The following is a 14,130-nucleotide window of genomic DNA, read 5'->3' as shown; positions in this document are numbered from 1 at the left end:
TATATATATATATATATATATATATATATATATATATATATATATATATATATTCCTGTCACTGTAATGTAGTTATGTTTAGGGACTGGGTGGGTAGGGTAGTTTGGGGTAGTCTGGGGCAGTTTGGGGTAGTGTGCATAGAAGAAGAATATAACATATATAAGCAAAAAAGAAAATATATGTATATATATATATATGTACACACACACACACACACACACACACACACACACACACACACACACACACACACACACACACACACACACACACACAAGAAACAACCATCAAGGCGAAGGTCTACTACAGTATCTAGAGGCGAAGACGCTGAAATACCATCAGAAGCGTGGATAAACGGAAATTAGCAACAACGCCTGAATAGTTTACACATACACAAATTAAATTAATTATCAATCTTATTTAAATGGTTTTCCAATTGGAGTGTAAAAATAATTAGGGTTTCATAAGGCGCCTCACTTACTGATAGAGGGGTGGTTAGGTAATTAAAGTTCTTTAATTAATTCTTGACTCGATTGTCGAATGCAAGATACTACACTACTAGAAAAACAGGAAAACGTGTTAGATGCACCCTAACATGTGCTTTACAAATCTTCAAATAAAGCTGTTCCTCAATTACCATCTAGAAAATGTTGCAGGATACAGTAGCGAGACGCCATTTAGCCAATCAATCAAGACATATTGTTACTTAGTTGTTTTGCAATGATTCTAGATAAATATTATAGTTAAACGCCTCTAAAAATAATTCTGTTTTGAAAGGTTCTCTAATTAAAGCCTAGAAAATACTGTCATTGCACCAGCTGACGCTTCACTAAGGAAAGTGCTGCAATTAGAATAATTACGGTATGCGCATTGATGAATGCCTACCAAAGACGTTACACCCTACGCCCCCGACTGTCTGAGCCACTATTGTAAATTCTGTCGGTCAACTGAACGCGAATGGAGAGCTAAATTCAATAGACTGTGCTCGTGTTGTCGACCATTACCGTGATAGCTATAGTACCGCGTGAGAGAAGAGGAGAAGCATGTTGGGATTTCTTTGTCGTTCCACTTTGCTTCTAGTAAGTATCTAGACTCTAGACACGTTCTTCTAATTAGAGGCTAGTTAGATGTGATGCGATCGTGTATGGAGAAAGCTTTATGTACACAGGCTTGCATTTGTTGTAGATGCTGTTGGCAGTGTGTTTCGCAAACGACCTGGATTGTGTCGTAACTACATTGTTCCGAGCGGTACGTATACAATTCTGACACCGTATGTCTATGTCTCTAGATCCTAATCTCGTCTCCATACGCTATGTGTCTAGGTGTCGGACTTGGAAGAGAAAGTGAAGGTACCACGTACGAATTTCGCAAAGCCTAGCCTACAGTGCGTTTCAGAAATAGAGTTCTTCGGAAGTCTGGAGATTGGCTAGTAACATCCAACGCGTGCCATTATGCATGCATGATCAATAGAGGCCATATTAGAATTCACTAGGTTAGTGCTTGAAATCACGTACGTCTACAGGAAGCCCCGTCGCAAACAAGAGTTCACCATTTAGAGTCTCACCATGCTCCAGGGTTTTACTTTGAGTTACAGTTGACAGAGAGGACAGTTAGTAGCGCCTTTGGCATTTAACATGCACTAAATATAGCTCCTCCCAAAATCTCATTAATGAATTAAATGACAGGAAGTAACATACGCCCAGAAGACTGAGAGCTTTACAACCTGAGGCGTATTTCAAAGGGCAGGCAGCGAGGTTTCCAAACTCTGCATGCTCACTTGATAGCAGCGAGAGCATTAATACATAAAACGCCATATGTTTTTATTAATTATTATATTAATTTACACACCACTAAACTCCACATTCCAGCAACAATGAGTATGAATAGATATTCTATTGTAGTGAATGGATAATAGTGGTGTGTATGCAGTTTGTCCGTATGTCTGCTCTAAGTGGGAACTGTACCTTATTTGGGTGCGAGAGAAAATATATTATTTGCTATTATTGTTATTATTATTATTGTTATTCTTGTTGCATGTACTGTCCTTTCATCACGAGTGCTTTCATTCACTGCAGGATCTAATTGGCAGAAAAATCTTTCTAAAAGTTTACATGTTCTTGCTCGGTCACTTTATGTGCATGTGAGAGAACAGTCAGTGTTCTAGAGAGACTTAAAATTCTTATTCTATTTACAATGAGTCAAGGCCGTCTAGATGGTCTTGCACTGCATAGACGTAGGAACCAGGGGGCATGAATTGGGGGCACGTACTCCTTCAACTTTTCCTGCTGTCAAGTGACCTGTTAATGTTGATTTCTTGTTTTTGCTGTAGCATGCATATATATGATTAATTAATAATGCATTGAGCCTTAATTATGCAGAGCCACGTCCTCGAAAATGTGTGCTTCCTCAACCAAATCTAGGCTCCTACCCGTATGTAAATACCATGATGCATGTTTACTACACCTGCAAGATTGATTCTAGAGAAATTATTTTCGGCAAGGAACCGTAGACAAAAAGACTCTGTACCCTAACGATTTAGTCTTCTTGTTGTCTTAATTCTCACTAATAGCTTTTGGATCTGCTGTTGCCAAAGCTGAGACAATCGTTTTGCGATATGTCCTCCGGTTCTCTTTCACAAACTTTACCAACTGATGACGCATGGTCTCTGGGCGTTGTCTTGGATGGTCTTCCCGTACGGTTCCTTGTCTGAAAGGCTTTCTTGTCTGAAAGGCTTCCTCGTTGACGATACCTTTTCAGGGTTGTTGCAATAGCGCTTCTTGATCTTCTTAGAGTCTTTCTATCTTGGTGATGGTATTTCCCCTCTTTGCCATGCCAACAATCATATAACGCTCTTTAGGGGTCAACTCCTTGCCTTTGCCCATTCTAATAGCTATTCGAAACGCATGAAACTTTAAAATCGATGACGTTACTGATATACATATAACTCAGGATTGAAGTGACACTTTGGGACAAAGACTTTTTTGAACAACCAAAACTTAGTCAAGATGACTTTGACCAGTCACTGTAGGTATAGCGTGCCTATCGAAGGTATGGAAGCGACTGTCTTCTAGTCATACTCTCTATTACCAAGGCAAACAAAAAGATCAACTCTTACTCTAGAAATATCAGAGTGAAAACACCTTGACATAAGCTCTTGGCAACAGAAAATTTTTGCCAACTCTGTGCATACCCTATATATATATATATATATATATATATATATATATATATATATATATAGGCGTAGGAACCAAGGAGGTCACGGGGACCACGGCCCTCCAATCAGCAGCCTATGGTCACTACATCTAGATACAATATGTCATCGTGAAAACGAACTACAAGTGAACGAAAACGAGGAGCTGCAATAGACAGCAGAGCAAAAGCTACACTTGCGCGCAGATGTCTAGATTGGGTACACAAGGCTACACTTGCCGCATTGAGGTTCCCCCAACCTGATGCCATTCCTACGCCTCTGCATGCAACTTTTCTTTGACAAGCTATGTCAAAAATTCCAGAGGACTCCAATTGTGAAATGCACTGAAGACTTGTTGGCAAGCTTGGAATGCAGTGCTGTATGTGGGTACGTATAAAATTATTAGTTAGTTAGATGTTGACGTTGACTGTAAATGGTATGTGTGTGTGTGTGTGTGTGTGTGTGTGTGTGTGTGTGTGTGTGTGTGTGTGTGTGTGTGTGTGTGTGTGTGTGTGTGTGTGTGTGTGTGTGTGTGTGTGTGTGTGTGTGTGTGTGTGTGTGTGTGTGTGTGTGTGTGTGTGTGTGTGTGTGTGTGTGTGTGTGTGTGTGTGTATACCACCGCAACATTACTACCAGCCAGTCTGTGTGCCAGCTACACGAACAGTTATCTGTGTGTCTGTGGAAATTTAACGCTCGTTTAGTTTTAGATCGTTTATGTTTAGTTTGTGATGACTTAACTGGCTTGTCTTTTATTTAGTGGTCTAGACATCTATGTATAGTTGTACTTGAAGAAATAATATATGATTCTTCCTATATATATATATATATATATATATATATATATATATATATATATATATATATATATCTAATTAGATGTTCACGTTGACGTCCAAATCTGTAAAGTTACTTGAGTGTGTATCTACTAGAGTTGCACAGTTGCATAGAATGCAGATAAAGTCGACGTCTTTAGTAAACTGTAGCTACAGTGTCGCGTAGCCACTCTTTCCGCCTTCATACTTCCGGCGAGAAGCACTTTCTTTCCGGAAGTATGAAAATGCGGGACCCCGGAGAACGTAGCCAGCCCCTCCCCGTCGACCGAAAGTGGAAGGGGGGAGAAGTAGCTACACAAACCTAGCAAATGTGGCATATACTTTATGCCCCGTGCGATATTCTGAAAGATATGTCACAAAAAACACAGGTACAAGCAAGCGACGTCATGTACGTGTTACAACTGTACTTCAGCAAATGGAACCGTATACGTATGTATACAGCATTTCAACTTAGACTACAGTAGGATATCAAACGCCGTGGAAATCCTTAATGTAGGGGGCATGCACAACACAAAATGTGCATGCTGTGTCTACATACTTAAAATATTTATTTCTTTTGTTTTGCAGAATGAAGGAGAAGAAAGGATTAAATTGAAGGTCAACAACTCTTTTGTCCCATAGAGACTTTAATTGAGATAAATTTATAGGAAGATAACGTGGAACTGAAACAAATCACAGCTCAGCTTCAACAAGACATCGTGCTTCTCAACCAAAGCTTGGCTCTAGATGTTAGTAGTTGGTAGTAACAATTGTGTGTGTGTGTGTGTGTGTGTGTGTGTGTGTGTGTGTGTGTGTGTGTGTGTGTGTGTGTGTGTGTGTGTGTGTGTGTGTGTGTGTGTGTGTGTGTGTGTGTGTGTGTGTGTGTGTGTGTGTGTGTGTGTGTGTGTGTGTGTGTGTGTGTGTGTGTGTGTGTGTGTGTGTGTGTCTTCGAAGTCGAGGAGGACTTTCAGTTCATAAATGTTACAACTGACAGATTTTTCTAGATTTGTTTCCTTTAATATATATGGGTTTGCGTGACGTGACCGCATATGTGGCAGCTGTAAACAGGACCCGAGGACAGGTGTGTGTGTGCACACTTAAGGTGTTAATACTGTTTGTTGTAGGCATGTTCTAAAGTAAAAGGCTCAAGACAATCCTACCCTGGAGCATCATGCAAAGACATCAAGCAGCAAGGAGTTGAAGGAAACGGTATTTACTGGATACAACCACCAGGATCTAACTCTTCATTTCAGGTACAAATTACTAACCTCGTTCTCAGACTCTCTCGCGCTAGTCTTGTCCGGTGCCCGTATGACAATTCCAGAGTCTGGTATCATTCCGTCTACTTCCTTCCATCTCTCCTTACTAACTGCTGATAAGTGGACCACTAAATGGTACCTCAACGTCATCAAGTGTCTCGTAACTTCAAAATTAAATTAGCTTTATATATACTGTACCAGACGGGATGCTTTGACCATTGTTTGGTGTTTGTGGCATATCCAGGACTTGCAGACAACTGAAGCATGTTGAAAAGGTAAGTCTATGGAGTGTTAGTGACGGGTGTATGTAGGCTTGTAGTCTGAGATCTACAATTGGCGGAGTGCTGACCTTCTACGCAGTTCACATGCGGCCATTAGCGTTTGCGCGCAGACTAGACTCTGTAGCAAAAAGCGCGCAATCCCTAGGAAAGGGGTTGATCTTGACATGAAACTACGGTCTGGAAGGTCAACTTGAAGCTTTCACGGCTATTCTTTCGCAAAAAGATGTATTTGTTTTCATACTTGAAGACTTCTCGAAGGGTATAGACGGTAGTTTCATGTCAAAATCAACCCCTTCCTTTGTCATTGCCCGCTTTTTGCTACAGAGTCTGACAGGGGGCGTATCCGTGACGGCTGTGGGGGAAGCTTTCCCCAACTTGCAGAACCTCTACTTTGGAAGCAAACCAGAGCTCTCTATACGGTTCTGAAGCAAACAGTACCCTTGTATAGAGTTCATGTACTCCGATGTCCTTTCAAGCTCCCCAACTTGCGAGTCGCTCCGCCGCTCCTGAACTGTCTAGTCTGCGCGCAAACGCTAATGGCCGCATAGGAGATGCGCGTGTGAACTACGTAGCAGGTCATCACTCCGCCATTGGAGATCTCAGACTAAAAGCCTAGACACGACACCCGTCACCAACATTCCATAGACTTACCTTTTCAACATGCTTCAGTTGTCTGCAAGTCCTGGGTATGCCACAAACTCCAAACAATGGTCGTAGCATCCCGTGTGTTTATTGGATTAGTCCTAACGCTAATTTGATTTTGAAGTTACGGGACACTTGACGACGTTGGGGGTAACACTTGATAACGTTGGGGGTGACACTTGATGACGTTGGGGTAGACACTTGATGACGTTGGGGTACCACTTAGTGGTTCACTTATCAGCAGTTAGTAAGGAGAGATGGCAGGAAATAGGCGGGATGATACCAGACTCTCTCGCGCCTGGAATTTCTGGACGGGCAACGGGCAAGGCTAGCGCGAGAGAGTCTGGGGACGAGGCTAACAAATTACAGTAATAATGAAGCCATCTATTATATACATGTATATGCAGGCTTATTGTGACATGCAAACGGATGGAGGTGGTTGGATGCTTCTCTATGCATACAAACACAAAAATAGAACTAATTACGATCTCGTTACTGCATTGCCAACCAGCCCTGATGGATACTCACATCAACTGCTCGACAACTTGGGAATATCTCCAGGGTAATACGAGATGTATGCCAAAGTTATGTCACGTGACCAATTTGGTCGTTATTTGTAGGTGGGCTCAAGAGTTGAGATTTTACTGTACAACAACCAACCATAATCGAGTCATGCATTTTAAAACGATCAACAGAAATATTATTCAAACTGCTTATGATGGAATGTTGCATTTCTCTGCGTCAGACTGGAGGTTCGTATCTTGTCTAAAATGTAATTTAAAAATCAATTTTAATATTTGATTGTCTTTTAGCTCAAACACTGAAAAGTTGGCTGGACACACAGCACACCTTCCAGATGCAACCAATATTGTATGGCCAGAGTTTAGTCATCCAACAGCAGGATTTACAGGCTTTCCTTTTTACACTGCTTCTACCTACCATTGGTCAATTGCACCCGACTTAGATCGATTTGAGTGTGACGGTAATGGAAACAACAATGATGACACTCTACACCGTGTGTTTGTCAGAGACTAGACTGCAAAAGCAATGCTGACTATACGTACGTTGCACTAGACAAGTTGTGCATGCACTGATGCAATGAGTAGAGTAACGATCAACTGCACGTGTTGTTGTCATATCAATAATATTACAATAGGAATTCAATACAAATCTTTGAAACTACACTTCTCAAATGATTTAGATACATAAACAGAGTTTAGCCACACTGACTATTTAGACAGTATTACGTATACTAGACTACAGTGTAGATCTCATCAACACTTTCCTTCCAACTTCTTCACACACAATCACGTAGCTACCCATTTTTTGATGATAAGTAATTCTTTATATTTGCTGGTATGTTTATCTGTTAACCTGTTTATTAGTTTGCTTGTGTTACTTTGACTATATGATTCCAGTGTGTCTGCGAGCCATATCCATTCAGTCTGTTTGTCAATCTCCAGTCTGTCTGTCTTTATGAAGTTGTTCTCTCAATTCATTAAACATTTCAGTAACGTACGGCAGTCAACACAACACAAAAGAATGTGTACAGTATTTAGTTATTTATATCAATTAATATTATTTTTAGAATGACTGATCTAACACAACTTATGCCATATGTGAATACACACTTGACGATAGAATGTAAATGCTCTACAAAAATTAATATCTAGAGGCAGTTAGAGTAACAGCATTTTTGACAATACTGTTAAATGTTTATTTATTAATAACAAATTAATGGTCTAATTTAAAACACTAAAACTCATTGAATTAGCTCTAATCTCGTAACATTGTCTTGATTCTCAATACATCAGTCTGATTTCTTTTGAAACCGCATTATAACAATGCTTTCAGTTGCACTGATTTAATCAATTTATCAATAATTAATTCTATTTGCACATCGCAAAAACACTCAGACCTAGAGCAAACGTTTAGAGAAAATGACAATCTTGCTTTAGTTGACAAACGAAATTATCGTTGATAACAAGAGTAAAGCATGCACGTGCCATTATCTGCGCTTCTTTCTTTAAGTTATATCTACCCACTTTTCTAGGAGTTTTCATGCAACATACAAAGAGGTCGCATTTGTGTTTCGAAAACAACGATTTGAAATTAAAATTTGTCAAAACTTCTCCACTATAGATAATCTAATCGCATACAAAGGAAGCTATACCTTTACTGTTAGCTATAACTGAAATGAATTTTCAACATGAGAGCAAGAGCTTGATTAAATAGGTGATTGCTATTAAATCATCATTCTCTCGTACATATATAACCAACTGTTTGACCGAAGGTTTCATTTCTTTCTCATTTGCGATTCACAGCCAAGCTCACGACCTCCTTCAACGCAACAACTCAAGTCGGGAATTAGCTATAAAACATTGCACTGCGTGTATCTTCGTTCAGATCAGCGTAATAAGAGAGATAGTGCCGGTAGATTTGACGATAACAAAAGTCGACATCAAGTCTTGATTTCAACCATTGGCAAAGAAACGTGGAAAGCAAGTGATGCTAACGCTCATCATCTATCTATTTTTATCAGTTCAAAGAGTCAATGGAGAAACTAAAGAAAGCCATAAGAGCGGTTCAAGAACGACGCGATCAGCTGAAAATATAAAGACAAATAGCAAAACCGGATTTGCTTATCTGGGTGTTAATTAATACACAAGGGTGGCAATCTTTCTATAGTTGGGCAATCCATGAACCGCGAGTAGTAAATTATGGACGTATAGCTTAGTGTCAAGATTTGTAATCAAGAGCAGCAACATTTATTGATCTCCGGAGGTAACAGAATTACTTCGCGTACAGTTCACAAGGTTCCAATTTTTGAAAGCTGGTTGTACACTGTAGAGAGCAACTCGTGGCAAAGAGTGGACAGTGATGAATTTCAGCCAACGACTAGTAAACCGTTAATGGTCAAACTATGTTTTAAAATTCTAGTGTTTGGAGACCTCAATACTAGCTGTTCTTCTGACTCAATCAAAGCGTGACTGTTTGACCCAGTCTTGATCAAATGGCAGCAACCACGAGTAGACGGTACCTTTGTTAGCTGGCTACGTTTCACCACTATACTAGGTAACTATCTCACGACAGACGTTGCCAGAGTTTCTATTCATCAGCCAGAGACTAACTGCCGTTGTAAGCAGTCTGCTTTAATCTTGTCTAACACATTTTATTTGGAAAATGGAAGGATCAATGAAGTGCGATGTGTAGAACGAGAAGGCACGGAAAGATACGAAACGATTAATTTTGACAGTAACTTTCATTCAACTATCCGTCGCCGATATTTATAGTTGGCTTGCTCGTATTTCAATGGTCTTGTTCTTTATGTCCCTCCTCAAACCACTTTATGGAAATTTGAGAACAAACGTTGGACGATTGCAAAAACAAATTTCAGTCAGTTGCGTTTCTTATCAAGTAGACAAACTGGAAAGACCTTTGCATGTGCATTTATAAAAGAAACTAATACTTACCTTGCCTTTAACATCGTTGGCACACAAGTATTAAATTGTGACTTGAAACAAAACAAGTTTGTGATACAAACTGTTGCAGGAGAACTTTCTAATGATTGCTACGAGAAAGTAGTTTCTACCGTTGTTCAAACTCAGGTAAAAATTACTGTCTTTATAACCGATTTCTGTGATGGTAGAACAAGCGTTTGGATATTTGCCTGCAAAAACAGAGAATGGTTTTGGACAAAATGGCCGCATCCACGCGTTGTCTTGTCGGCTAGAAGTAAATGTACTTACGTTTTGAAGGAAAACCAATTGACTGTTTAAGGAAGCTTAGTGGGTCGATTTTCTGACTCACATTCAAGTGGAATTATATGGAATATGAAGCAACAACGCAGTAGACGCTTAAAGTAAAAGGAAGTGACTTAGATTAACAATATCATCTATCTTACGATGCCAGCGTTAGGATGGGTAGCTGCTGTTGTGTTGTTCTTCGGTATCGTTTCTCCTTCCAGAAGTACAGAAAATTGGAAGCCTGCATCTATAATACTTCCGACAACTTGTGGAATGTATTGAACTCAACACCTTCGATAAACCGTTCCGGCATGTCTTTCGTGGTAAAAATTCAACTACTGCAGCCATATTGGGTGAAATATTGGATAAGGCTTTAATAAATGAAATGTGGATACTACAGCTTCAGCCAACAGCAAAGTGGACACAAGTCGACAAAAACATCTCTCGGTCTGTTCGACCTAGCGCACGCTCTAATCACGCAGCTGTCATGGTGGTGTCAAGAATGCACGGATTTGGTGGAATCGATGCTTTCTATAAATGTTTACATGATCTATGGGTGTTTAATGTCGACACAGACGAATGGTCTGAAGTTGAAGCTGTCAATGAAGGACCCGATCTCTCAGACACGTCGTATTGTTATTATTCTGCTGCCTCGACACCGGGTCAACTGCTTATCAGCGTAAATTGCAATAAAATCCGAGGTTTAGGTTGCAATTCGGAAGATGTAAAAATGTGGATGTTCGTTATACATCTCAGAATGTGGTTTCTACTTACGCCATCACATGCAACCAAACTTTAAAGCCGGTCGAGTGCAATTGACGAAAAATTATTCAAAACTGTCTACTGGAACGGATTTCTAGTCATGTTTGACTCAATTAAGGTAAATATCAAATACTTAGCAGTCAGCTGTCCCGCTGGCTTGACGTCATCTAACATGTCAGACGGACCTTGAAATTATTGTAAAAAGGGATATTGCAGGAAGACGGCTTTTTCTCATCCAAATTGTGTTTCGTGTCCAAACGGGATAGCGACCATTAACGTCGGAGCTCGCAACATTAGTGAGTGCGCGGTTTGTGATGTCAACCCTTGCCAACGCGGCAAGTGTGTACCCGATCTTAGTAGAGGAATTCTACAACCTGCTTGTCAGTGCTACATCGGCTTTACCGGTTCTACATGCAGATATCCTACCCACTTTCTCATAGGAGCAGGAATTGTCATATTCGTTGGAGTAGTTTCGGTTGGTACAACAGCCTTCCTTTTAATGCTTCAACGAAGGAAATTCAAAGAACGCGTTTTACAGAGACAAGTAGATGTGTTAATAGATGTATGGCAAATAGATGAAGACGAAGTACCGTCAGAAGAACAACTTGGATCGGGTGCATCTGAAAGCGTTTACAAAGCTTTCTACAGAAATATCACTGTAGCTGTAAAGAAGATGGTGGCTGTCGGTTTACCCAAGTTTATAGAAGACTTCAAAACGGAGATAATGTTTATGAGAACTGTAAGACACAAGAATATCGTTCTCTTTATTGGAGCAGGAAAGTCACAACCTGGAGACGTTCCTTTTCTTGTCATGGAATATATGGAGAGCGGATCTCTAAGAAATGTACTATACGATTTATCTATTGATATCGACTATGAGTGTAAGTTATCCTTTGCCATGGATGCAGCAAGAGGTATGCATTTTCTTCACACGTTGGAACCGCCTCGAATACATCGAGATCTGGAAAGCGATAATCTACTGGTAAGCAAAGACTGGATTGTTAAAGTGGCTGATTTCGGTCTAGGCAGGGACGTTACCCGTAACGTTTCACAAAACGATAAACAAAAGATTAGACACCAGGATCGGTCAAATTCCCAACAAATTTCTCTACTTCCCCCACAAGAAGGTTTATCTTTCGCAGGTGTTGGAACTGCGAGATGGCGAGCTCCAGAATTGACTCTTCGAGAACCATATGATACTGCAGTAGACACAGGTGTTACAGTTTAAAAATATAGACAGCTAAATAATGACATTGTTACTGTATTTGCAGTTTTGCAATTGTGTTGTGGAAAATCTGGTCAAGACAATTTCCCTTCGATCAATACGAATTCGATTATGAAGTGACCGACGCCGTAGTTGCGAACGCAAGACCTGCAATTCCTCGAGATTGTCCACAGCCGTTAGTAGCGATTATAAAAAAACTGCTGATCACCCAGACCATCAGACAGACATTCGTTCGGTCAAGTTATTTTGCAACTTAAATCTTTAGAGAACATATAGATTACAATACTGCAGGTAGGAGAATACATTTGTTGTTAGTAGTCAATGGCATGAGAGTGCATGATGTAGCTTAGCGTATATACCATTAAAGACTCGATTGGAATTTTGATTTGGTCATACGAACATATAACGTAGCACTCTCGGCTCGGCTATGGTATAGCGGTAATGTCTTTTAATTAATATAAATGTAAAAACAACATAAATTCAAACTGTTGATTTATAGACCCATTTTTTTGCATGTGATAGAAAGCAATTCTGCATCGACCATATGCCAAATAGGCCACGCATGTATATTATTTAGTTGTGGCAAACTCTTTCACAAAGTGTAGGTATAAGAATGTAAAATTATCAAAATGATTGTAATACATTACTCTCAGTACAATATTAAAGCTAATATGTCTCAAAGTTTTTATACCATTCATTAATTAGACAAATCTTGACCGCAAAGTTCTTATAAGTCCTCGATCAATCAAATGTTTACCATACTATCGAATACACAAACGACGTACCCTGCTAAAGTAGTATGATATGTTTACAATTAGTTAATGGTTACATATAGATAACTGGTATATGAAGATACAATATTAAGTTTAAATAAATGACTCTGTTGTGATGGCTTGTTATACAGTAATCTCAACTCTTGTGTCCACAGGCCTACATATAACAATCAGATTGGTGACGTAATATAACCTTGACAAACTTTGTTGAATTAGTAACCCTGCAGATGTTCCATGCATAGTGTTGAGTGAGTATCCATCAGGGCTGTTGGGCAATGCAGTAACGAGATTTCATTTGAGAAAAGTTCTATCCTCCTTTGTGTTGGCAATTGCATGCTTACAGCCGCATCCAACCACTTTCATTGCTTTTATGTCACAATAAGCCTGAACAAATAGATATAACTACAGCTGATTTGTTCATTCTTTGCCCGGGAAAATACACCATAGTAGTCATGTCACGCGCGAGCACTGCACGGAGGAGCGAGGCGAATGCCTGTGCAGAGTTCTAGCCTGGGGACGAGGCTACGGAACGGTAGAGAAGTGAACGGAATCGCAAGCACGAAATAGAGGAAGGTTGATATAGAATCGCACCGTGTGTGTTTTTAGTATGTGTGTAATGTCGCGATCGAGACGAAGACTAGAAAGTCGGACATCATGCAGAGGAGACTCGCTGCTCAACCTAGACTAGACATCAGTAACATGTCAACTGCGCAGAACGTGAGTTGACCATTCATTTTCAGGCTAATTAGGGATCGAGCGTTTGAATACCCTAGAGTATTAAAGTTGCCAGAGGCGGATACAGGATGGGGAACCTGGGGCACGTGTTTCCCCCGGCAGTGCAATACTAGGCTGAAGATATGACTGCGATTTGACTCTTTACATACCTGAATGCAATTGTTCTACTTCAGTGGCCATGGTAGAAGGACCTTAGGTATATGTACTGAATGCCATGTTCTTGTCTTTGAGAAACCAACCGGGAGAGCCGACTCAGTGAGGGAGAGGAGAGGGCCTACCCAGGTGAGTGCAGCCACCGCATGACATGGTCTGGTCTGCGAAGAATTATCTGGAACAGATAAATAACTATGCGGGCGCCCTCGGCCAAGCTGCCCTTGTGTCCGCCCTGGTTGCTGGTGTCATCTGCTCTAATATGCAGGGCACAGATTGTACGTCATTTGCCTTTGCAACGCTCTATTTTTCAACAGCTTTAAATGAAATCAGATTCGTTGGTGAGTAGAGTTGCGAAAACCTTGGAACTACAACAAGGTTAATTCAGGATGAAGCCACAAGATCAGTAGTTACTTAACAACTTTGCATGTTTATTCACAGTCTGTTAATGCAATGTGATGTCATAATAGTCTATGCTTGATTGATCGACAGATAGATTGATTAATTGATTGATTGATTGACAATTGAAATGACGGAGACTTGATGGAAAGT

General features: G+C 40.2%; 1 protein-coding gene across 1 annotated transcript; it reads left to right on the top strand.

The window, feature by feature from the left end:
* Positions 1–10,420: 10,420 nt before the first annotated feature.
* Positions 10,421–12,040, top strand: LOC134191567 (uncharacterized). Its single transcript, XM_062660188.1, has 3 exons — positions 10,421–10,612; positions 10,901–11,909; positions 11,967–12,040. The coding sequence occupies exons 1-3, from the start codon at positions 10,421–10,423 to the stop codon at positions 12,038–12,040; spliced, it is 1,275 nt and encodes a 424-aa protein (XP_062516172.1).
* Positions 12,041–14,130: the final 2,090 nt, after the last annotated feature.

This window comes from Corticium candelabrum, chromosome 15 (assembly GCF_963422355.1).
Source record: "Corticium candelabrum chromosome 15, ooCorCand1.1, whole genome shotgun sequence".
NCBI classification, from domain to species: Eukaryota; Metazoa; Porifera; class Homoscleromorpha; order Homosclerophorida; family Plakinidae; genus Corticium; species Corticium candelabrum.
Note: the sequence above shows the minus strand (reverse complement) of the source record. Positions and strands in the feature narration are given on the sequence as shown.

What these genes read in the sequence shown, in the direction of transcription:
- LOC134191567 (XM_062660188.1), top strand. Translation starts at nt 10,421, where the DNA reads ATGGTGGTGTCAAGAATGCACGGATTTGGTGGAATCGATGCTTTCTAT. An exon ending in CGGGTCAACTGCTTATCAGC is followed by an intron (nt 10,613 to 10,900) that starts GTAAATTGCAAT and finishes TATTGTAAAAAG; the next exon opens with GGATATTGCAGGAAGACGGC. An exon ending in TGATACTGCAGTAGACACAG is followed by an intron (nt 11,910 to 11,966) that starts GTGTTACAGTTT and finishes CTGTATTTGCAG; the next exon opens with TTTTGCAATTGTGTTGTGGA.